This window comes from Pseudorasbora parva, chromosome 2, assembly GCF_024679245.1.
Source record: "Pseudorasbora parva isolate DD20220531a chromosome 2, ASM2467924v1, whole genome shotgun sequence".
NCBI lineage: Eukaryota > Metazoa > Chordata > Actinopteri > Cypriniformes > Gobionidae > Pseudorasbora > Pseudorasbora parva.
The window spans coordinates 14745983-14772500 of NC_090173.1; the positions used below are offsets into that span (position 1 = coordinate 14745983).

A 26518-nucleotide genomic window follows, 5' to 3' on the forward strand; every position below is an offset into this window, starting at 1 on the left:
TTGATTGCAACCAGACGTCCTGTCCCTGTATCTGAAAAACACCCCCACAGCATGATGCTGCCACCACCATGCTTCACTGTTGGGACTGTATTGACTTTCTACAACTTTATCCCATCTCCCAACTGCATCTCTGGAGCTCATCCACTTTGGATTCTTCTTTACCTCTCTCACCAAGGCTCTTCTCCCCGATAGTTCAGTTTGGCTGGACGGCCGGATGTCCCAAACGTCTTCCATTTAAGGATTATGGAGGTCACTGTGCTCTTAGGAACCTTAAGTGTGGCAGAAATGTTTTCGTAACCTTGGCCAGATCTGTGCCTTGCCACAATTCCATCTCTGAGCTCTTCAGGCAGTTCCTCTGACCTCATGATTCTCATTTACTCTGCCATGCACTGTGAGGTGTAAGGTCTTAAATAGACAGGTGTGTGGCTTTCCTAATTCCATAATCCTAATTCCTTAAGTCCAATCAGTATAATCAAACACAGCTGGACTCAAATGAAGAAGATCAAAAGAAATGGACAGCACCGGAGTTAAATATATGAGTGTCACAGCAAATTGTCTGAATACTTAGGACCATGTGATATTTCAGTGTTTCTTTTTTAATAAATTTGCAAACATGTCAACAATTCTGTGTTTTCTGTCAGTATGGGGTGCTGTGTGTACATTATTGAGAAAAAAAAACAACTTAAATGATTTAAGCAAATGGCTGCAATATAACAGAGTGAACAATTTAAGGGGGTCTAAATACTTCCTGCACTGTAAAAAAATTATATGATCAATGAGTTATGACAACATATGTGTTTACATTGTTTTAACTCATCAAAATAAGTTAAGAAATGTTAAACTTGTTTTTATTAGTTATACAAGATGTAACTCATTTTAACATAATTTAAGTTTAAATAACTTAAACATCCTAGTCGATGGTACTGCAAAAGTTCAAAATGTGCCTTTTTTTTACAGTGTGTATAGTGTGTGTGTTTGTGATGAGATATATATATATATATATATATATATATATATATATATAATATATATATGTATATGTATATGTATGTATGTATATTGTAGACCTAGACTTTTGTCTCTTTCCCCCATAGTTTCATTCACGGGACCAGACACCAGTTGTTTTGTCAAGAGATCTCTTTTATTTAATATGTTAGTCAGACATAGGAGAGAACGTTTCTGGAGTGATGTAATACGCAGCTTCTCTGTCGTCCTCCAACGTCAATTCTCTGCAATTCATACAAAGGGCTTGTGGTTTTGTGCGCCCCAAAGAACATATGGTTTCCATTAAATGGAACGTATAGCGAATTGTTAAGTCAACATATGCACTGAAACTTACACACAAACATCCTGTCCATAACCCTGTGTACATGCCCCCGGCCCCAACTCTCACACATGGAACCGAACACACATGTGCATACAGTGTCTAGCTCTCTCATGCCTTCTATAACATACATATATTCAAGCATACAATGGTTATGAATGATTATTAAAAAAAAAAAAAAAAATTCAAAATGATAACTGATTATGAATACTAATACAAAGTAATATTGACTAGTAAAATTTGGTCTACATCTCCCCCATTCTGGAACTACGGCCGTCCGTTCCACACATTGAAGTGATAGTGAGGAAGAAGAATACAGACAAAGAAACAAAACACAAAACCCTAACCCATGTTATGTCCCCGCATACTATGTGTCATTCACATCTATGTGTATGCATTTACTATGAAACCCCAATCTTCTAAGAAAGTAAAACCTAACAAATCTTCACCAGTGCCTGGACTCATTCGGGCCCTGAATTCCTCCAGTTCCTGGCCAAAATAACAAACTAACATAAAAGTTGATGTTAAAGATGTCCTATCCCTCGGGTTGTGAATCAGTAAGCAGGTGTAATTGTTCATGAGGTTGTGTTCTGTAAATAGTGTAGTGTAAAATCTCCTATTTCTCTCTATAGTTCCCATTATCAGTGTTATCCTTATGGTTAGAAATAACCAGTTTAGCAGATTTGTTACTTTTCCTCCTAGTAACACATTTTATGAGTTGTATTACTAACAGAAGTACAAAAACTCCAACCATAATCAGAACTATCCATTCTGACCATGATCAATTCCCCGGAATTTGGGATAATTTCTTCTCAGACAACAATTTAGTTACTCCATTTGCTACGATAACATTGTTGCATCGAGAATAACTTACAACCATCTCTAATCAATGTAAATGTAAATGATCCCTTTGTTACCCAATCTTTAAAGGTAATGGATGAACATTTCTCAATTTCAGTCCATAAACCTTCACTATCATTTTGTTCATTCGCTAAACAAGGTTTAACTTGTGACCAATGAGACCATCTATCTGTTCCTACACCCTTCCCTTTAAGACAAACACTCGTATCTGTTGTTAAGAGTATCTCATATGGTCCCTCCCATCTAGGCTCTAAACCTTTCCTAGCAATGTGTTTGACCATAACAAAACTGCCTAATTCAGGAATGTGTGGAATGTCAGTAGTGGTGTGTTTTTCATCCCATTGCTTCTGATGATTGGCCACACCAACAGAACTTATACTACATGTGCGATCTTCATGTGGTATTATTCCAGCTGTTGTAGCCATTTGGCGACTGTCAGTGAATATGATCATGTTCAACATTGGTAGAATGTCCATGCCAATGAGGCTTCCTTGTGAATTAGGCCCCACCCATAAAGATGTCCATAAGACTTCATCTTCATGTATTTGCAAAGGAACTGGTATACTTTTGCGAAATGTTGTGATTTCTCCCCCAACTCCTTTAACTTCCATAGTTTCATGTGTCGTTGGTAAGTTCAGATCACTAATAGAAACAGACGCTCCCGTGTCTAAGAGACAGTCACATGGGTGGCCCCCTATTAGTGCAGGAATGAAAAGTCGATTGTCACTTTTCTTGTTCATACAGGCGGCCGCTGATTCCTATTGCAGACGCATAATTCCCTTAATTCAGATGCTCTTCAGTCCACATCTTTCCTTGAGCTGTTTCATCCTTGTTTTTCAGATTGGCTTGTCTAAATGACGGACCTTTTCCTTCTGCTCCTCCTCCTTTAGCCCAACAGTCTTTTCTGAAGTGTCCAGGCTTTCGACAATTGCTACAAACTGTGAACTTTGAAGACTGAAGTGATGCCGCTCCTCTTCGATTTGACTTGTTTCCTTCATCCTTGTTTGATTAGCTTGTTAGACGACCAGCCCATCGCATAATTTGGTCAAATGTTTCTCCTGGATTGACTCCAAGTGACAAAGTTTGGTATTTTGTGCTTAAGCCATCCACGAGTGTGTCAGTAAACTGTACATCATCTCGGTCTGGATCTTTCTTAGCACAGAGTGTCCATCTTTCATAAGCATTCCATTTCCGCAAGGCATATTCATCTGGAGATTCATCATCTTTTTGTTTAATCAATGTCACCGATGTGAAAGGAATTTTACCACTGCCCAAGATCTCTTGGATTTCTTTTCGGAACACATCTAAGGCTTGCCAAAGACCCAGGGGTCGTCCCTGGCCATCCACCCTCAAGTCTATCCATTGGGCTGTTGTTATCGACGCTGGCATTTTATCTGATGTTATCGGTCTCTTGGGATTTTAGCTTTCACAATGGTGTGTAAGTCTCTTAGTGTCATTTGATGTGCCTCAGTCAAGGAATCTAATTCTCTCCAAAACTCTGCGTTTGGATCTTGTCTCTTCAATGGAGGCAAGGCGGTGAGAATGGCTTGATGTTCTCCTGGTGTGAATGGTCTCTCTTCGGTCATCATGGGCGGCAGTGGCTCAGTGGTTCATGTAGGTTGTCTACAAACCGGAAGGTTGGTGGTTCGATCCCCGGTTCCACCTGACCAAGTGTCGAGGTGTCCATGAGCAAGACACCTAACCCCAAACCGCTCCCGACGAGCTGGATGGCACCTTGCATGGCAGACACCGCCGTCGGTGTATGGATGGGTAAATGTGAGGCAACATGTAAAGCGCTTTGGATGGCCATAGGGTCTGTTGAAAGCGCTATATAAATGCAGTCCATTTACCATCATTTCTGATTGTAATTCTTCCTTTTTAACAGCAAGTGGAGAAAATTCAGGACCGACTTTATCAATTGTGATCATGTCGTCATCTCTTGTCTCATCACCCCAATCCGATCCATAGGTCGGTGTACATCGCAGCATGTCTCTGTTTGGCTGAGTTGATTTGGATCTGGTAATTATTGGAGCTGCTTGTGCAGATGCTATATACATTTTGTCAACTGAGACTCTATTTGAGCTTGAAGCTTGTGGCTGTATCAGAGGTTTGGAATAAACTTGTACAGTGTTCAGGCAAAGTCGGATAAATTGGCTTGTAAGGATGCGGCACTAAGGTTTTTGCCGATTTTGCTGATGTTTCTGAATATTTTCTTTCAGATTCAGCTATTATCTCTGTCCAATCTGGATCAAATTAGAGCTGCAACTAACGATTATTTTTTCTGTCGACTAATCTAACGGTTATTTTTTCGATTGGTCGACTATTCTAACGATTATTTTTATTACAAAAAATAATTAATCTAATGTTCTTTTTTGTAATTAGCTAATGAATCCTTTGGATAACTTTACAAAAAAAAATATAAGTACAACTTCTAATATAATATTTCAACCTTTATTCAGTTTCAATCAATGTAGTTTTTACAGTATAAAATAATAAAGAAAATTAATTAGCAAAGAAAATTATTTTACTATGGTAAATATGAGTTTATGATAGCGTTTATAATGATAGCTGATTCGGGGTAGCTCGGTGGTTTGTGACTGTTGTCTCGCGGCGTGCGGTCTTTTAAAGGGCCGTTCACATATCACGTCTTTTGTGCGCTCAAGTTCATTATTTCCAATGTAGGCGCGTGATAAGCGCTCTCATAATGGAAGCGACGCACCCGTTTATTCCAGGCGCGTCCGCACCGCATCGAGTTAAAAACATCTCAACTTTTCAGAATGCCACAAGCGCAAGAATATCAAACCTGAACCAGAAAGTTAGTCACCAGATCACACGGAAACCAGTTAAACCGTAACACCGGAGTGCGCCGAGATGTTTTCCTCTGAGGTGCTCGCGCATCGCAGTTGTGCTGCCGTGGTACACCATTTATCGGTTTTGCAAAGGGAACAAAGGGCCATTTTATTTGTCCTCTGTTTGAAGTATTCCCATACTTTTGATAACAGTGGTCTCTGTTTTGTGATAGAATGCAACTTTCTCCATTCCCTGTATGCCATTACGCAAGATGTAAACAAACAGTGTGACGCGTGGACGCATTTCACGCACGTTGATGTATTTTTGTAGTCGACATAATCGATGACGTCGACGTGTCGTTGCAGCACTAGATCAAATGAATCATCACTGGTGATGGTTTCTTTTTCTGAACGTGTGACATGATTTTGCTCAGCTTGTTATATGCTTCAACTTGAGGCTTCATTGCTTCAGCAAGTGGAACTGGACAACCATCAATGCTGCAACAAACTCCACCTTGTTTCACAATCCAATTAGCTGCCATTATTGGAAAAACTTTTAACTTGATAGAGTCTTTTTGTTTTTTGAACCAGCTTAACTGCTCATCCATAGATGCGTTAATATCAAGTCCTTTCTTCAAAAACTTTGTTTGCTTCTTGTTTTTTTTTTCCAGATACCATGCAGAAATTATTCTGCTGTTACAGCCTTCTGCCATTTTCAAATTATTGGTCATTCTGTCTGTGCTTAAAACAGCAGGCTGTGTGTGTGTGTGTGTGTGTGTGTGTGTGTGTGTGTGTGTGTGTGTGTGTGTGTGTGTGTGTGTGTGTGTGTGTGTGTGTGTGTGTGTGTGTGTGTGTGTGTGTGTGTGTGTGTGTGTGTGTGTGTGTGTGTGGATTTTCAAAGGAAGGCTACTTCACTCTTCTCTCTCTCTCTCTAAGCTATGTGTACTGTGTGTGTGTGTGAGAGCTGATTTCCAAGGGAGGGGCTACCTGGTTCTCTCTCCCTTTTCTTCCTTTCCCTAAGCTATGTGTGTGCGTGTCTATAGGATGAATTCTGAAGAAGGGGGCTGCCCTGCTCTCTCCCTATCCCTCCTAATGACTCAAAGAACACAAGAAAAGAGGGTACACATTTAAATAAAAGTTTCTCTTATAATTTCAGTTGTTTTTCATTCTTTTTTAGTTTAACTCAGGTCAATTTCTTCCTTTTGGTTTAGTTTCTTTATTTAGTTGAACTCAGATCTATTTATCCTCCTCAAATATTGAACAGCTTCATTGTCAAAATCAGAATGCCCGCAATTTTAGCTACTCCAGCGTATTTAAACGTTTTAGGATTCGTATTTACAGGACTTACTTAAAGTCCAGATCCGCCACTTTAAATCGCTTAAATCAAACCCAGCTCAACACCTTCCCTGCCTGTCTGTAACAGCACGGATCTTCAGTGTGTGAAATATTTTAGACTCTACAGCCAGCGCAATAGTCACATTCCACCACCTCAAGCTAATTGCTAAATCGCCTTATGGCTTATTCTCCCGAACGTTTGACTAAATGGTCTTCTTTACCAAAGATCCACTTTTACCCCAGCTTCATTCAAATATTTTTTTTTGGAGGTCCACTGATCTGAGCAACTTAAATAATTCAAATCAAATTAAATATTATTTTGTTTTATTTTTTACTATGTCTGACACATATCCATTGACAAAACAACTGGTGTCTGGTTTTGTCAAGAGATCTCTTTTATTTAATATGTTAGTCAGACATAGGAGAGAACGTTTCTGGAGTGATGTAATACGCAGCTTCTCTGTCGTCCTCCAACGTCAATTCTCTGCTCTTCATACAAAGGGCTTGTGGTTTTGTACACCCCAAAGAACATATGGTTTCCAGTAAATGGAACGTATAGCGAATTGTTAAGTCAACATATGCACTGAAACTTACACACAAACATCCTGTCCATAAGTCCCCTGTGTACATGCCCCCGGCCCCAACTCTCACACATGGAACCGAACACACATGTGCATAACAGTGTCTAGCTCTCGCATGCCTTCTCTAACATACATATATTCAAGCATACAATGGTTATAAATGATTATAAAAAAATTATTAATAATACAAAATTATAACTGATTATGAATACTAATACAAAGTAATATTGACTAGTAAAATTTGGTCTACAATATATATATTTATATATAAAATACACACACACACACACACACACACACACACACACACACACACACACACACACATTTTTTGTTTGCTACAGAGAAACTAAAACCACCAAAATTAAATGTCAATTTACAGCGTTTGAATTACAAACTTGAAATATTGTATTATAATATAATATAATATAATATAATATAATATAATATAATATAATATAATATAATATAATATAATATTATATTATATTATATTATATTATTAGTCCCAGTTTCATAATTTCTGAAGGATCATGTGACACTGAAGCCTGGAGTAATGATGCAGAAAATTCAGGCCTGCGTCATTTTTAAAAAATATATATATTTTTAAATATATTAACATAGAAAAAGGTCCATTTAAATTGTAATTATGTTTCACAATAGTAATTTTTTTTAACTGTATTTTTTTATTATCAAACAAATAGTCTTGGTGAGCATTAGAGATAATAAAGAATATAATTAAAAAATAAATCACAATGACCTCAAACATTAGTGTACAAAATACAGAGAGTCAACAATACAATTATATTAACATTTATTTTAATATTTATAATTTTAAAAATCAATCAATCAAAACATTTAAAAATCAATTCATAAAAAACAAAACAAAAAAAAAAATCTAATAATATATTTTGGGGGGAAACAATTATTTATAAAAGTAAACGTTACTGTAGTGTGAAGCAGAGCAGGACCGAGTGTTGAGGAGCTGAGCAAGGCCGCTGGAGCGATTGTTACACAAACACACGCCTCGCGAGCAGCGGGACTTGTATTTTGACGGGACACAGTCGCCGGCACCATTTCCTCTTATCTGGTTATGAGTATGAGGTAACGCAGCTCTGTTTATCATATTAGACACATTTAAGTGTGTTTAAAATGATGTTATGACGTTACTCTGTGCTTTCGCTCAGCGGCTGCTGTGACACTTGTTCACACTGCTAAGAGTAAAGCGCTTCTGCAGAATAAAACCAGAAACCCGAGAGTAACGCAGATATGACGCCATTGACAGGCGACTCCCTCAGGCCTCTTGGTTAAAATAGCAGTTTTCTCACAATTTACAAATAGTTGGAAACATTTGGGATATTAGAAGAACTCAACTGAAAAAAATATATAACACTGGCCTGGTGGTTTTTGGATATTTTACTGCAAAAATCCTACATAGTGCACCTTTAACATTTATTATGATCAAACGCAGCAGAAATGTCTTGACCATTTCCCGTTTTTCCCCTATTCTTTGCACAGATTGATCATTACACAACTTTAATAAGCCGAAGATGCACAGAACACATCTTCTAGGGATTTAATAACCATAAGTTTGCAAGGATTGTAGAATAAATCTTTATTATAGGATAATATATCGATTGAACACTAGTATATAAGGTGTTATTATGAGTGTGTTTTTATCATGTTACTCGGTGATAGCTTACTGACCAAAGTCTCTTTCACAAGTCTGATAGCCTGTAAAAGTAATATCACACCTCGTCTCAATAAGATGCCCATTTGAGGTGTCATTTATGATTGGGTGTGACATACATAATCTGCATGTTAAAATGTAATTCTTAGGGTTAGGGGTTTGCTCAAATGTCTAGTCGTAAGCAAGGTAATGATCTGTCTCTAGGCATGATCATGTGACAGACAGCGTCAGCCCGAAGGGGTGCGGAGGCTGCGACTATTCCTCCAGCTCAAACCTACTTAGAGCTACTAAAGCAGATAAATGTATGAATGCAGGGCTGTTATCGGTATAAAATGCAAACACAGATCTAGCTTGGTAAGATTTAGTCTCGCTCAAACAGATGCAGAGACACTTCTCTTTTCAAATCCCTCTCTCTATACTAGCGCAGCATCATTCCCAGTCCAATCCCTCTTTCAATCTACTCATCCCTCCCACATGCATACTCTGCTCCTTCTCTCTCTCTCTCTCTCTCTCTCTCTCTCTCTCTCTCTCTATTACAAGGCTGATGGATAGCTAGAATAGGGAATCATTGATCTCGTCTGGGAGGAAGCAAATGCTGAGCACAGACAGGGACTGGAACTGCAGGCGGGACACACACACACACACACACACACACACACACACACAAACTGCTATGCTCACATTATTCAAACACACACGCTAAACAGTCACTTAACCACTCAACCGTATCAATACACTCTGGAATACACAGTACATGCAAACAAAACAGTGACATGAACAGTCAGAGTCATTTGTAACATTTATAGCACTCTCTCTCTCTCTCCTATACAATCTCATCAACAAAGTTACTGACAAGAAATGTTCAAAAAACCCTTTGGATATGCATCAATGATAATGAAATGATTTTAATTACAATATACTGGTGATGAAAGTTAGGGGTCGGGAGGATTTGGGTTGATTATGTTCAAGGCTACATTTATCATATCTAAAATAGAGTATTATTATAGTCAGACTGTGAAATATTAGTACAATTTAAAAGAACTGTTTTCTATGTTAAGGTATTGTTAAATTGTATTCATCTCTTTGATCAAAGCTGAATTTATCACCATTAGTGTCACATGATCCTTCAGAGATCATTCTGATATGATGATTTGATGCTCAAGAAATATTTCTGATTGTAATGATATTTCTTTATATTTTTGTGGAAATCGTGACAAATACATTTTTTATAGAAATTTCTAAAGAACAGTGCTTATTTGAAACATAAATCTTTTGAACCATGAATGACTTTACTTTCACTTTGGATCAATTGCCCTTGCTGAATAAACTGTATTCAGTGTTCCCTGTAAAATGCAGGCAGATATAAATGCGAAGGGATAAGCCATTTTTGCTTCCTCGCTGAAAAAAAAAGTATAGTATCATTTTAAATATTTACAGTCAAACTAAAATTTGCCCAGACACCTCTGTCAGAACAAATGCATCTTGATAATGTCATATAACTTTGACAGAAAGGTACATAATGGATTACAAATCAACCAGTCAGCTGTTTAATTTAGGTACACAATTAGATAAAACCATTTTAGGTCAACCAATGACCAAGCAATGCTTTGTTTTGTTCAGTCTGTGGTGTGAAAGGTCGCATTAGCAGTTAAAGAAAAAACACTTCAGTAAAACATGGTGTGCAACATTTTGGTCCCACATTTATATTAATTTTACTGGTGCACTGTACGAAGAATCTTAGGTATAATATGTCTTATATTATATGTCTTATAATATGTTTACTTCTGTTTTGCTTTCCTCTCTGTGGCAAGCAGCGGGGCGAGGGACCGCGAGAGCGGGCCGGTGACGAGTGGTAATGAGTGCCAGCTGCGTGACACACCGGTCTCGCGGCCGAGTGACGGGAGCATAAAAGGAGGAGCGAAGGCAGCGAAAGACGAGAGAGGACCAGGCCTGGATTTTATGTTGAGTTTTGTTTACGTTTTATTATGTGTGTGTGGGCAGTCGTCCATGAGGGGCTGCCTACGTTTTATTATGTGTGTGTGTGTGTGTGTGTGGGCAGTCGTCCGTGAGGGGCTGCCCGCGGTTTATTTTCGTTTTGTTTATTTATTTTAATTTAAAGTTTTTGAACGCTTGCCGGTTCCCGCCTCCTTCCTTCCCATCTACGAACCTCGTTACACTCACTTACCAACCCTCTGCGCACACCTTGGCAATAGAATCGCCATTGGCTAGTACATTTTTTGAGTTTAGACTAATATACTTTATTATATTACACCTATATTATATATAAGTGTATATACATATAAACCCTAATGTGTATATACATAAAATTTATTTGTTTTTTGTTTTTTTTATTACATTAAATGTATCTATATCTTTGCAAAATGGCACAGCTTTTTTAAAAAAGAAAAAAGAAAAAAACAGCTCTTTAAATATCTGAACATACATGTCGTGCACTCTTAACATCAGTCAATCAAGCATTGGACTATGTTATGTTATTATGATAATCAAGCACTATTTAATGATGGAATTTAGTAATAAGAACTAAAACTGTTGCAGTAACCATGTATGAATGCATATTTGTCATTTAGATGAAGTTATGACTTATGAACTTATGGTGGTGCTTAAAATATTGCTGGCTTTTCTGTAAAAAAAAAAAAAGATAATAGTAATATAATAATAAGATAATAATACTAATTCTACAACTAATAACAATATACAATGCACTAAGGACGGATGAGCTGCTGTGTTCATGAATATTAATTACATTTACAGCATTCATTGAACTGATTTGATGAAATCAAAACAGGGACAGGAAAATATGAGCGCCAGCCAATGAGATTGCAGTTTCGGCATGATTTCCGCCCACTACCAGAAAAAAACCCTGCATATCTTCTGCTTGTTCTTAAAAAGCTGAATAATTCTAAATGAACTCTGGTATTTTGAAATTACAACAAAAAATATTCTGCGTGGTATGTAAGACTCTCTCGCATGCACGTGTTTGGTGAGAAATGTGCTCAGCAAAGAGACGGCAAGTTGTGCACCTTCACACTAGTTTACGGTACGTCGTTAGATGAGCTGAGAAACTCTCACATTTTCAACGAGTGAAAATATATCTATGCTAAACGTATTCTTAGCCTCTAATACACACACAGGTGAGTAAAATCTAAGAATTTATTAGCTAACAGCTAATGACAGATATTATTTAGTCACCCAGAGAGAACATTTACTCGCATATGCAAGTGTTTTACTCGCATTGTAGAGGGTTTCTTACATAAATGAACTATAGTGTCCGGCACCCACTATTAAAAAAATGAATAATTCTGAATAAAGTCTGAATAATTTTTGGTTTGAGCTTATGTGTAAACTTTTGAATGGTGGTGTAATATAACGTATACATTTTTCAAAATGTCTGAATTGCTTTGTGTCATTTTGCACATTACAATCGGCTAAAATGTGATATTTGTCTGCTGTCGTTTATAAAATGACTAAAATAAATGATGACTTTTTATCAAAAACAGGAAGAAAACACTGCTCCGATGTACCTTTGTGACATGATCTTGAAGGCGTCTGGCAGGTAGCACTGTACATTCTCCATCTGAAAGGGGTCGGCGTCACATATCTTGTCGTCCGTGCGACCGTAGTTGGCCGTCTCGATCATGATGACGTCACTGCCGGGGCAGCGGAGGTCGATGGGGTAACCCTCGCATGTCAGCTCCCTCCGCATCAGACCAAACGGCATCGAAGAACGACTTAACGCTGCGTGAAAAAAGAGAAACGGACATTCAGTGTGAACCGTTCAAGTCAACACTAACACTTTTAGAGCAGGACATGATCAAACCGTGAAATGTAGACGTTACATTCTAGGTAGATAGAAAGGATGGGTTTACAAAGTAAGAGGAAACATTATTTCAGAGGCAGAGACAGACATTTTTACAAAATATGAGTAACACCAGAAACGTGTTAAAAAATATATAGGGTCAACTTTGACTTCACGTTGATTTTAAAACTAGCCCAACACTTGGGGATTATCACCAGGACATGAAGTTACCTGTTAATTAAGAATAACTCGCATAACAGCACATGGAACTGTTTATTACAGCAAACCGTTATGACCCACACACACACACATTGAAAAGACAATGAAAAATGTGAAGAGAAATAATCAGAAGAATGTTTAAGGTCTTAAAAAAGCCAGTTATCATATTTCCAGCCTTCGTAGTCTTGAGGAACAAACTATTTACCCTCTCGCTCAAGCAAACTGTGAGAGTTACGTACACACTCTGTTAACATCCACCCACTCCTTCGCACAGCTCTCCGCCGGGTGCCATCCGCCACCCTAATGTGAGGCTCGAGAATAGAAAACAAGCTCCCATGTGTCCTAATCGCTTTGGGAGCCAAAAACCAAACACCTGAGCAGAACCGGCGCCAAGAGGAGAGAACCGACCCCAGACGCACCACGACCCTTTCTGCCCACACGTGGCATCTGCCATTTACACTCAATTTAAGAGAGCGAGAGAGAGACGTTAAGAGGGCTGCAGGTGCTGGAGGGTTAATCATTGTGGCTGGCTGAGAGGGGCCGAGAGTGGCCCAGAGTGGCATGCTTTATCTGAACAAGAGCTTTCAAAGAATTTGAAGATCCCAGCCACGTCAAATGGCCGGCAGCCGCCTCCACTCACAGAGGAACAAAAACCAGGCAGCGGAGCGCTCCGTGGTGCTGACAAACAGAGAGGGGGGAACCTGTGGAGCGGTCCATTGTGCTAAAAGATGAGGGGGTGGATCTGACCCACAGAGCTCCATGCACAGGAAAAACTGATCAATGAAGCACACAGTACTCCTGAAATACACGCCTTCATCTCTTGCAGCTTCAAAGACTTTGCAATCAAACATCGGGAACATTTTCACAAAAAGCCGACCTGCTTATTCTATGCATGCTCTTGTAAGTAACGGTAATGTGTAGACTCTGCTCTACGGACAAACGGAATAAGTACATCTATGCATCTTCGGACACAAAACTGCCTATTCTTTGTGCAAGAGACGGATGACTAAAACATAAAATCCTCTGGTTTTGAGCCACTCCTTTTCACCACAAGGACAACGTGAAAGTCAGCTGTTACGTAGAGCTGCACATGTTCCAAAGGGTGCTCTGTTGTCTGCAACCATTCATCCCAGCACACTTGAAGATGCTCGTGACCCTCTAAGCCGTTTCCACAATGTAATTCTTGTCCTGTTCTCTTATGGAACGTGGACATACGTAACTGGATCGTACATCACACGGTCATGTAGGTGTCAGACATCACGCCAAGTCATTGCTGGGATGGATGGCGTAATCTTGCCGTAAAATGCGTAGGTTTGTGGGTTCAAACCTTTTCAGATGATTGGGAGATTTGCTGTAGGTAAACAATGCTTCATACAAGGCTGCGCTGGTGTACATTCACTCCCTTGTGCCTACATGACACACACACACACATATATAAAGACGCAAAGTGGGATTAGAGTGTGCCAGCATGCAGTCTTGTTTCCGGAGTATTCCCGTGGAGCAAACACATAGCTCCATACTGCTGGTCACTGATTAAACCATTACTCTGGGCTCTGCACTGCCTCGCCACAGGAGGCCAATCACACAGCCAACCAATCACCCACCCACCCACATGTTCATATAGTTTCAGCAGGCTTGTCCGTCCCACACTGCACGTTGCCATCCTGCAAGCTACGCCAAACGCGTCAGCCCGATAATTTCTCCTCTCTATCTGCCTGTATCTCCGAACTCTAACCACCCAGTTATCTCCCAAACTTGACTACGGCTACTGGATTAATAGGCTCATTCCCTCATTTATGAGTGTATTCTGCTCCCACAGACATTATCTCTGATCAGAGAGGGAAATTGGACTGAGGGGAATAATCTTCATAATCCGAATTAAAACGAAAGTCTAGAGCTAATGGATGGAACCCATTTAAAAGATAGGATGGCTGTATTTTCATTTTGTTTGATATAAGCAGGTCTACAGATGATTAGGGAAATGACCTTGGGTAAGTAAATATCTGCAAGAGAATTATCTAAGAAATCTTTGTTCTGGGTTTGTTTTTGGGATGTGTAATCACAATGTGTTTGGGTCCGAAATGTGGCCTGTCCGATAGTGCACATGCTCTAGCATGCTGATTATGTGCACGCTAGTAGACTTTGAAAATGCCATGGGTAACTTCCGGATGCTACCCCAAGTAGGCATATTTGAGGATCATAGCATTATTTCATTAATTGGATTGACGTTTGTCTAGTGTGAGGGCTTGTATTCTCAAACCGGTATTAGTGCTTACAGTTACTTAATTGTAGTAGTTGATCAGTGATCCAGAAACAGTTGACTAGTCAATGAATCAGTGTTTACCTGTGTAAATATCACACTGTGTAGTATCAGGTGTCTGGGGTGGCACAGCTGAGATTCAAAGCTTGCAGTGTCCTGATAAATGGCATATGACAGCTCAAATTCTCAAATCTGGCCCTGGAGGTCCACTTTCCTGCCAAGTTTACCTCCAACTTTAATTATACTCACCTACCTGCAACTTTGTAATAATCCTGAAGACCTTGATTGGCTGGTTCAGGTGTGTTTGATTAGGGTTGGAGCTAAACTCTGCAGGAAACTGGACCTTGAGGGCCAGAGTTGAGAAGCTCTGATTCTAGTGCATCAAAAATAAAGCTATAAGTTAGAGTGACAGCAATACAATATAACCGATAAACTGACACTAAATGACTAATAACAGATTATTTTTTAGCTGTTTTGATTTAAAGGGGTGATGAATTGATAAATCAGTGTTCCCTTGAGCTTTTGATGTATAAAAGGTCATGGTAATATAAGAATATCCTGTAAGTTTCGGAGCTGAAAACTTCCTTGTTAGTCAAATAAAAGTTCGTATAGACACCAGGCCCAGCAAACAAGAGCTCTCAAATCAATGACATTAGAAGGAGGAACCGCCGCCTCTACAGATAAATGTGTACTCCTGCTTCTGTAGCCCCGCCCACCGACTCGTGGAGCTAAACGAGCAATAAACACGCAGAAGATAGCAAGATAATCGTTTGTTAACAAGACACAGGTCAACACTGGATTTGCAGACATATTGAGATTAAAACACAATGTGCCTCCTATATTGGATCCGACAGGAATGGTGCAACACACTTATGTGAGTAAAACATGTTTTTTTTTTAAATATGTGAAAGTATTGCATTGTTACAGATCGTACTGATTATGTGTATGTGTTGAACAGAACATATTTTAGCACCCTTTTATCACAGGCTTGAGATTCCTTTATTTGTTGGTTGGTGATTCGGGATCAGATTGGACATGTGTGAGCCAGGGCTCGCAAAGCCAATCGTCCCGGGGCTGTGTGTTTTCCAAATGGCTACCAAAACGGAAGCCCGTCGGCAGGCCGGTGAATCTTAAATAGTGAATTACCTTTCATTTCTTGATCTGTTGCTCACTCTCTTGACTTTTTTTGCGCTTATATCCACTGATCGGACGGGCCAAGTAATACAAAAATTAATCACTTGCGGGTGGATGAGAGATAAATCATTGTGTTTGTTTGATAAATACGTTTTGAAGAGTCTCATCTCCAATTCCATTTAACATCCAGATGTGCTTGCACCATGGTGGATTCGCTATTTACATTGCAGAATTTGCAAGCGGAATGACTGAATGCTTCTCCAGAGAGGATTCCTTTTATTTTTAATATTTAAAAATGTGTGTGTGCTTCTCCACATCCCTGTGTGTGTAAGGCAGAGTTTATGCAAGTTGTGTACCCGCCTATAGGCGCATTTTGCTAACACACCCTTTAAATAGCAAAAAAAATACTGCGCTATTGACTTTAGACCAGGTTTTTGTTGCTCAATGACGCAGTCGTTTTCAGTTGCCTGGGACACAGTTTGTGAACAGAGGAATTTTCCTCCTGCTGTCTTCGGTGCAGATGAACAAGCACGTGGTGTGCGACTGGACTACACAAACATCGGCAAGTCCTAGAACGAACCGCGCAGTACAATCCTTGTAGGGCGAAATGGAGCAGATAGTCATAGTCTGATATGTGATTTTATCAATGAGTACAGTATATGTAGCTTTAACAGATGAATCACTGATCCTTTGCCTCTGAAGCCCTGCAACCCTAACCGACTGTAACTGTCTTTTTACAAACCTGACTCCCATTCAGTCTCTTTCTGTGTGTACTTACAGAATAAATTTTTTGGGGCTGTGCCACTTTTATAAAGTCACTAAACTTGGAAACTGGAAATAATTGATAGAATTGGATGGGGAAGGAAAAAGGGAATGAGGTTAGCCAGAATCAAACTGGCATTGCCTCCATGAGCACCATCCCTCACCAATAATGAAGAGTAACTTCAAGTAGCGATACTTACTTAACCAGATTTCTTTTTTTTTCAGTAGTATGAGAGCTGCTTTGCCATTTCCAAAATACTGTGCTTTAGCAAGTAGACATTCATAAGCTATTTCCAGAGTAGCAGTTCAGCATGGCACAACACTACATCACTGGTTTTTAAAGTCAAATGATATTGTGTGGGCAGCTTTATAACTGAGTGAACTAAGGTAAATCAAACACTCTCCTCAACAGTCTCTTTCTCTCTCTCTCTCTCTCTCCAAACTATCTTAGATTTTATTTATTTTTTCCCATAGGATTTATTTATTTATTTATTTTTTCTGAAATCACTGGTATATTGGATTGTGTGTTTTGTTTGAGCGGGATGGCGTCTACCCCCGGGGGAAGAGCCATCTCTATCGCTTCGGAATGGTTTCAGGTGCGTTCCTGAGGCAGGTACGGCGATTGAAGATGTGTTATTAGCGACGGGAGAACAGGTAGGCCATGAAAATATTATTTCTGCTTTTCGCATGAACAAGGTCTTTGTAAAACGTGAACAACTAGTTACTAAGATAATTGAAAGTGGCATTTGGGTAAAGGAAACCTTTGTACCCGTTACACCTCTTCATGCTCCAGCTAAAAAAGTGACCATTTCTACCGTTCCCCCTTTTGTTAAAGATGATGCGATTGTGCGAGAACTAACTCGGTTTGGAAAGATGGCTAGTGCTGTTTAAAACGATTCCGTTGGGTTGCGAATCTGCTACACTTAAGCATGTGTTGTCTTTTAGGCGACAAGTTTTCATGTTTTTGACGTCTCTGAGTAAAACACTGGATGTTTCGTTTCGCGTGACATGGGGATAGTTGGAGATAGACGTGGAGATAGTTCTTACATGGTTTACGTGAGTACAGATAATTTGCGTTATTTTGAGTGTGGCGATATCGGCCACAAGAAATTGTCATGCCCTCATAAACAGGTCGAGGAGGAAGCAGGGACGTCAGGATTGTTGGGTGCGAGTAGAGGTGAGATTTCGGTGAAGCAAAAGGAGAAAATGGAGCTGGTGATGGAGTAAAGGGGTTTGCAAATGTGTCTGAAAGTACTGAGGGTAGAGACGAAGAAGTCTCGTCAAATAGTTGTGTTGTTTCTGGTGCTTTGCGTGACAAGGAGGATAGTATCCTGGAAAGCACTACATGTTCTAATGATGAAGCTGAAAATGAGTCCGAGGAGGACAGTATTCGGAATGATGATTCAAGCATGGATGTTGATGTCAGTAGGTTTGGAGATATTTTCAGTAGTGAAAACTTGGCTATAACTAACTAAATGATAACATGCTAATTGGTTAATTGCTTTGATAGGATTGGTATAGCATAACAATTGCTGAAAGAGTATGGCAATAAAAAACATTTAACATATATCTGTTCTCAAAACAACCTCATGCTCCACTCGTCACCATGATGGCAACCCTCCAAAAACATCATAACAGAAACTCTTCTAAATTAGCATAGCAACACATTAAACACTACTAAATCCCACTACACTCTAAACTACACTTCCACTTAACATTCATTTTACACACACACACACACACACACACACACACACACACACACACACACACACACACACACACACACACACACACACACACACACACAAACACATTATATAACACTTAATTTTAGCATTTATTCTCCCTTTCTAATGAAAGGGCAAAGCATGATGGGAAATATAAATCCCAGCCCAGTTTCAGTTATATTTAAGTTTGTCTAAATAAAGTTCACAAAACAATGAAACAATTCAAATTACTTAAATGTGTCCGTTTTGTGAACTTAAAGGATTTGTTCACTTCAAAATGAAGATTTCCTGATATTTCACTCACCCACATAAGCTTTCACATTACCAATTTTTCATGCAAACTGTGCTTTGTTCTGAATTAAACTGCCAGTGTAAAAACTCCCTTTATTTATATTCTTAAAATGAGAGAAATCACTGCTTATTCTTAATTTTTACGTTTAGCTTTAAGAGACATGAACAATCTATGACCTTTGATGCATCTAGTCTTCATGCTTCAACCAAAAGTATGGTTTCACTAATAATAAATGTACATTTGCATAAAGCATGCATATTTGTCCATACCCATGTTGATTAGAGTATTAAAAACATAATTTAAACTTAATTTAGGATACATTTACAATTGCTAAAAATGTGTGATTAAATCGCGATTAATCGCGAGTTAACTCATGACAATCATGCGATTAATCGTGATTAAATATTTTAATCGATTGACAGCCCTAATTTACAACTGATAAACACGTGCGATTAAGTTGTGATTAATCGCGAGTTAGCTCGTGACAATCACGTGATTAATCGCGATCAAATATTTGAATCAATTGACAGCCCTGATTTTGAAGTGAACTAATCCTTTAAAAGGAAAGGGAAGCTCTAAATACTCATACAAGTTAATTTGATACTAATTTGAGTTTAAATTGAAACATTAGGGTTTACAGTGTGAATTTGCACGTTAGTATCGTCATGGTTAATCGAGGAATGTATTTAAGGAACTTTAGTACTTCTTGAAAGTTGCACAAAAAATATATATATTAAAATGCAAGTACATTTTTTAAACTTACCTTTAAGCACACATCCAATTAAATTAAGTGCACTTCTTTTTTTTGTGCAATTTTTTTCTTTTTCTTCATTGTAGCCTATCATTACTTATTAAATTGTAGCTTTATGTAATATAAAAGATGAGCAGCTTGTACGAAAGGCTATTAAAGCCCCTTCCTCAGCATTGCCTGTACACCACTGCTCTGACTTTATAAATATAATGCCCTGCATAAAATGGAAATATCATTTCAATATCACCATCTTTCATTCAAAAAGCACCTATGCAAGGATACTACGTGTAACCTTCATTTTCCCTATCAACAGGTCTTTACGCTCCATATTCATAATTTCCCCCCTTGAATGATTTTTCCATCCCATTTCTTTCCCTCTTGTTTCCTCCCACCATCCTCCGTCTTTCTCTAAGTGAAGTGAAAGAAAGAGGGGCGAGAAATGAAGACGTGTCACTGCGGGGCAGCTGGTGTGAAGAAACTGGGGCTGGTGCTGCCATAATAGGAGCTGTGTACTAATTCAGAACGGCGGAGAAGAGTGATTGGATTTGACTCATTATCCAAATGCAGTAATTAAAGCCTGGGGGAGGTTTAGAGAGCAGAGAAGAGAGGCCGTGCCCTCAGTCTTGAACACACACACACGCACGCACACTGACCGACACAGACAGACAAGGACACGGACGGAGGTAGACAGGACAGGCAAGAGGCAAATGGGGTGAGACAGTTGGAAAGAAGGGTGCAATGAACTCAGCAGGGAAAAAGAAATGGAGGCACTCTTATCTAGTGTTGTAGATGGTCAAATATGCCATTGATTGGCTCATTAAAGGTCCACAGGGTTCCGACACTATTACAAGAGCTTCACATATACTCAAGAGCCGATAGAAATGAGGAGTAAAAGAGAACCATACCGGACCTTTACATTTACAAGCGCACCAATACGCTGATAACTACAGAGAATCAGTTTGTTGAAATAACCGATTTACCAGTTTACATGCAAATCAATAACCTTGAAATGACACAAGACTATACAAAAAAACACAAAACATGTAATTTCCTGGTGGTGCCGTCAAAACCAAAGCATCCATGTATTTCTCTAAGAGTATTCCATATTCATTATGTGAGTTGTGATGTTAAATAAAGCATTAAAATGTCAGCGGACAAAAATGCCCAGACTCATTTTCTCTCATATTTGAAGTTTCTACAACTGCACCACTTGTCCTTGCACGAGATGAGAACATGAGATATTTCATGGGTCAAGAAAAAGTCTGCAATATATTTCACCTCCCATACTGCAAAACACTCGCTGTTGCTGGATGTGCTTAAATATGCCGTACAAGGACACTTTCCTGTCACATATCACACATGCACACTTCAATAAGCAGACAGAACGCAGTTTACATGCTGGGCGAAATCAGGATAAGCGGCAAAACAATCTAGCTCTGTTGATCGGTTTATTATTAAGCCGTTTATGATGCTGATAAAGGAAAAGTGTTTAACGTGCGTTGTCGGCTTATTATAATCAGTTTAAGAACGTGCATGTAAACACACGCCGTGTCAAAGATAAAGGAACAGAAGTTCTTAGGATTGTACTCTCTGTGTTCAGCAGCGCTGAGGAAGGTTACTTTTAAAAGCCATGTGTTACACTATTGTGTAATTCCCTAAAAAAATTAACTAAATTCATTGGTTAGTTACTTTTTAATGGAAAGTAATTGTTACATTACTTTTTCTCAACTGGGCTGGGCTTGCTTGTCTAACTGAAGTCATTTTGGCTTATAAGTATGGTTGAATTGGCTCATCGAACACCAGCAGCAAAGACATTGCTTAAAGGTGCACTATGCAACTTTCCGTCCACTGGAGGGCGCCTATTCAAAACAAATGTGTAGTTTGATGACGCGAATTGTGAGCGCAGCATCTTGGGAGATGTGGTCTTCACATCACAGCCGGTGGAAAATAGGACTCGGGCAGAAATCACGTTCATGCATGCGGTTATTAACGTTACTGTAGTCTAAAGCAGAGCAGGACCGAGTGTTGTGGACCTGAGCACAGCTGCTGGAGCGATTGTTAAACAAATACCCGCCTCGCTAATACCGGGACTTTTATTATGACGGGACGGGACACAGTCGCCGGGCGCCTGCACTGATCCGCTCTTCTGGTTATGATTTTGAGGTAATGCAGTTCTGTTTATCATATTAGATACATTCAAGTGTGTTGAAAATGATGTTATGACGTTTCTCCGTGCGTTCACTTGTTCACACTGCTAAGAGTAAAGCGCTCCTGTCAAATAAAAGCCGAAACCGAGGGTAGCGCAGATATAACGCAATTGACAGGCGACTTCCTCAAACGCAATGCTGAAACGTCCCGGCTCATTGGTTAAAATAACAATTTTCTCACAATTTACAAATAGTTGGAAACTTCTGGGATATTGTAGGTATTCAACTGAACAAAATATATAACACCGGCCTAGTGGTTTTTGGATATTTTACTGCAAAAATAATACATAGTGCACCTTTAATAAAGTGAGATTAAATACATAAAGTATATTTGTTGAATTTAAAATGTAATTATTGCAGGTTTGCGTTAGTTTGCACTGTTTTGATCCATCATGTTCACACACAACGCATCTGCACTTATTCCCGATTTCTTTCGGCATGTGGACAGGGGAGCTGTCAGTAAAACGATGGGCAAGCAATTTACGCTGCGCTACTTATTTAAAAATGTAACTCAGATATTTTATTGTAAATGTAAAAGTAACTCGATACTTTACGAGTTACTTAAAAAGTAATCTGATTACATCATTACTTGTAATGCGTTACTCCCGACATAATATGGTTTTAAACATCTTTTATATTATTTCCAAAGAAAGATTTCAATTCAATGATTTTTAAATAATAATACATCTAATTCATATATATTATACCATTTTTGGCCAGTCACACCACCACATTTACAACCTGATCTAATCTTGTATGTCCCAAAAAGGTAAAATAATGTGATATTTGTTATCATGAGAAAATCAAATAAATGACATACTGTCTGAGTAGCTACTACTTTTGATCATTTAAAAAAGTATTTCCCACAGTATGAATGTGTGTAGTATGAATAAAATCCAGGCGTACCGCAACCACAGCATCATTTGTGTCACTTCACCTCCATTAAATATCCTCTCCTGTGGCCTCATGGGATAGTAACGGGTCCATTAAATGCATACTTTAGAATCTCATTGGAAGTAGTAGGTCATCTGGGTAATGTTGTCCTACTGTTTTAATATGAATTCAAGCATGCTACTCTTTTCATGTACCATTTCTCGCCTACTATGTAGTAGGAACGGCATATTCAGATCCTGAAAAGTCTGCAAGTTTAAATAAAAATGTATTTAAAAAACATATTTCAATAAATTCATATATTAATATTGAAAACAAATGTGTTCAGAAACAGCTTAACATTTACATAAAAATCTCAAAGAAGAATGAGAAAGAGATACAATACAACTGTCTTCTGATACATTAGCGCTCATATCCGCACAGATCATTCATTTGTCACGCGTCACATGAGTCCTCAGTGCTTTGCTCTATGACAAGGAACGATTGCCACTAAATAATTCATCTGCCGGTGAACTCCAAAAGCTTTAAAAAATATTCAAGTCAATCAATTGAATCGAGCTTAAAATACCTGATTATCAGAGCTGCCTATCAATTAATGAAGCAATGATTGATTAAGCAATTAGGAGCTCTAACGGAGGCAGGTCTGTGAAGCAGGTTGTGAGGGATAAAGATACTGCAGGGTTGAGTGTGGATGCCATCATCTGCTTCTTCCTCTTCTTTCAGTGCATCTCAAGGCACCACTTAATCACCCAGTTGCTCATTAGCACACAGCTCAAGCTTTGGAAACGGCACCATTAGAGCCGGCACGCCAACACTACTACAGTGAAGAGTTCAGAGAGTGGACCAGTGCCCATGTGTCAGCAAGTTTGGCCTCTCGAAAATGAGTTGTATACGACCAAACAATTCTAATTAGTCCAGTTCTTGCAAGTCTCTTTAAACGGCCGGATGAAACATTCGGTAACAAACTATTCCAAGACTGCAGCGATCACTGGAACAAAAGCAGCTATATTTGAATAAAACATTGATATTAGGACAGTCAATTACAAATTACTTATGACATACTGATTCATAATTCAAAATATGCAATGAATCATAAATCAAATATAATTGCTCCATTATATTCTATTACTGTGCCACTAAATATCACTGACCATAAGCTTATCAGATTAAAATCATTTAATCGAGTTTGTCAATCTAAATTGAGGTTGACTCATTTAATTGAGTTCGACTCCCACTGCATGTCTTTATCCTTTATTATGTAACTACTTTTCTTAGCATGTTTTTAACACGCATCGCCGTTGATTTGATAGCATTTGTGCACATTTATTTTGACAAGTGTTTATACAACAATTTTACCCTTTAACATGTAGGTTTAAAATATTTATTTTGTTTGTTCGTTTGTTTTGAGGCAACTGTTATTTTAGACTGTTTTACCTTAATATTTCAATGTTGACAGATTAAGCTTTCCATTAATTTCTCCCATTAGGATTTTCTTGGTTAAAGAGTCATAAGCCATGAAGCAAGACAATCAGCAATGACATGAATCACAACACTACAAACTTTTATTTGAAGGGGGAAAAAAGTATTTGAAAAGCGGAAAAAATACTAATGTTTAAGACTGTCTACTTAATATCATCAATGAGGGATTCATTAACTACAATCCAATGAATCATTGCAAACATCACAATCAAATGATACACATATACACTAACATTTCAGTACTTTGAGAGCGTAGGGAGATCGACTCGATTATGTATTTCGCAGCGCTTCAAGCTAACAAGAGGTTTTAGGGCCTGTTGCTTTTTTCAACTCTCTGATTGGTGTAATTTTCTGTATAACATCATTGGTAATCACCAGGAATTCCACTGCAAAACACAATTATTTTAAAGAAACACATAGATTTTTTTCAACTTTATTTGGGTAATATCATTGCACTGCTGCACCGCACGGTACGGCAGCAAAGTTCCTGGATTACTGCACCGGAACAAAAGTGTAGTCGCCAGCCATAACGGTCTAGAAAATTGCAACTTTTCATTTTGCGTCAGTCTTAGTACACAATGTAACTATACGCATCACAACATGTAAAATAGGAAAATGTTGGCGTTATTTAATCTCTTAATGAGCAGTAGGCTAGATGGAGCCATTTACCTTCAGTCTTTGTGCTAAGCTAGGCTAGCGGTGGGTGCGTCAGACAGAGTTATGGCACGCACAGAAATATAAATTCTATGTATGGATTTATCTAACTCGGGGGGAGGGGGATGGGGGTTGATTAACAACCTCATTGTCTATAGTAGGTTTGTCTTTAAAGGTTTATAAGTTATCATAAAAAAATGTCCCTATAGAGAAAATTAGCTTTTACTTCCGGAACCTGACTGTTGAGAACATTTGTCTTTGGCTCAGTGCTTATCACGTGACCATAATCTTACACGTCAAAAAGTTTTGTAAAGAGGAGGAGCTAGAAAGCAACACACTGGCTGTCATCCTAGAATCATGGCAGTCAGAAAACTTTAAAAAAACGAGTGAACTGTCTCCTCTCTTCTGTTCTACTGATAGACATAGCAAATGCCAAAAGCACGTGAAAGTCAAACAGAAGCAGAGGCCTATGCATGCATATTAAACCGTGAATCTGAGGGAAAGAAGCCGAGAATTTAAAGACAGATTTAAAAACAAACAACAAAAACTTTTACCTTGAGCAGAAAAGGCTGAAGGTCACTTTATGTCTCTCCTCCCCAGTCGACGCCTTTTTCTCTCTCTACACTCTGTCCCCAGCTCTCCGGCTATCGCAACCACCCGCACCGAACCCAATTACAGCCCAGCACTGCATCCCACGTCTCACTCACACACCCATGTGTCCACATCACACCACACGCCTCTCCTGGCGCGACACATCACACCCCACACTCAGCGTCTCTGCACACTCCATCAGCCTCATGGCCAGGCCGAGAGAGAATGACGACTGGAACCGCCAGGATTAAGATTAGGACTCGGTCAGAGCGAGAGACTAATGAGAAGGGGCCAACCGCACAGAGCTCCACGCGTTTCCCGTTGAGGATAGGATGCGAATCGCGCAACATGACTGACGCAACACGCTTTGTCGAACTAACCTTGTGTTAAAATACATTTACCCCAAACAATGTCTCACCTCGAGACTAAAGCCTTCCAGAGACCAGTGCCTCAATGTTTCGTTTTTATGTTTTTTTTATCAAACCCGTATTGTGAAAAATAGCCAGAGAGAGAGAGACAGAGAGAGTAATTTAGGGAACTCTACAGTCTCTGAGTCCTGTGATTTCATTTGTGTAGCGGTAATAAAACTACTTCATAGGGCAAAGGATAAAACCAGCGGCATAATGCCACCAGAGACTTTGGTTAGTCCGACCTGTCATAAGCTAATGGCAGCCGCATTATAAACGGATATAAATGGAAACTCAATACTGCCTTCCCTAATCAAAAAGAGGAGAGGGAGGGAGCAAGTAGGCCAAGAGGGGAGAGTGGAGTGCGTAAGTCAAGGAGAAATAAAGTTGGATTCATCAAATCCATGTCTTTAAATAGCAAAGTTGTTTCTCCACTCTCTAACCCTGAAAGCAGAAGCAGCTACAATGCCACGATGTCTATTCGACGCTTGCGTTTCAATCCAGATACCACTGTTGTTGAATGAAATCTGAAAGCCATTTGTAATACTTTCTCAGTTTTTGTTACATTCATGATTAAAATGTATATAAACCTGCTCGTTCTAAGGGAGTCTATACAAGATAAACTGAGCAAGTGCTTCTAGAAAAATTTATGTTCTTTACCTTAGGGGGGAATAATCAAGATTAGGGATAAAATGATAACGATATGTATCGCGGTATACACGTAATAGATATCAATAGAAAATG

General features: G+C 39.0%; 1 protein-coding gene across 10 annotated transcripts in view; it reads right to left on the bottom strand.

Annotated features, from left to right (window-relative positions):
• Positions 1–26518, bottom strand: part of adgrl1a (adhesion G protein-coupled receptor L1a) — a 251355-nt gene that overhangs the window by 97391 nt on the left and 127446 nt on the right. For all 10 annotated transcript variants that reach the window (XM_067456792.1, XM_067456761.1, XM_067456776.1 and 7 more), the window contains exon 3: positions 12123–12336. In XM_067456792.1, the coding sequence (XP_067312893.1) occupies positions 12123–12336 (214 nt within the window). The remainder of the gene's footprint in view (positions 1–12122; positions 12337–26518) is intronic.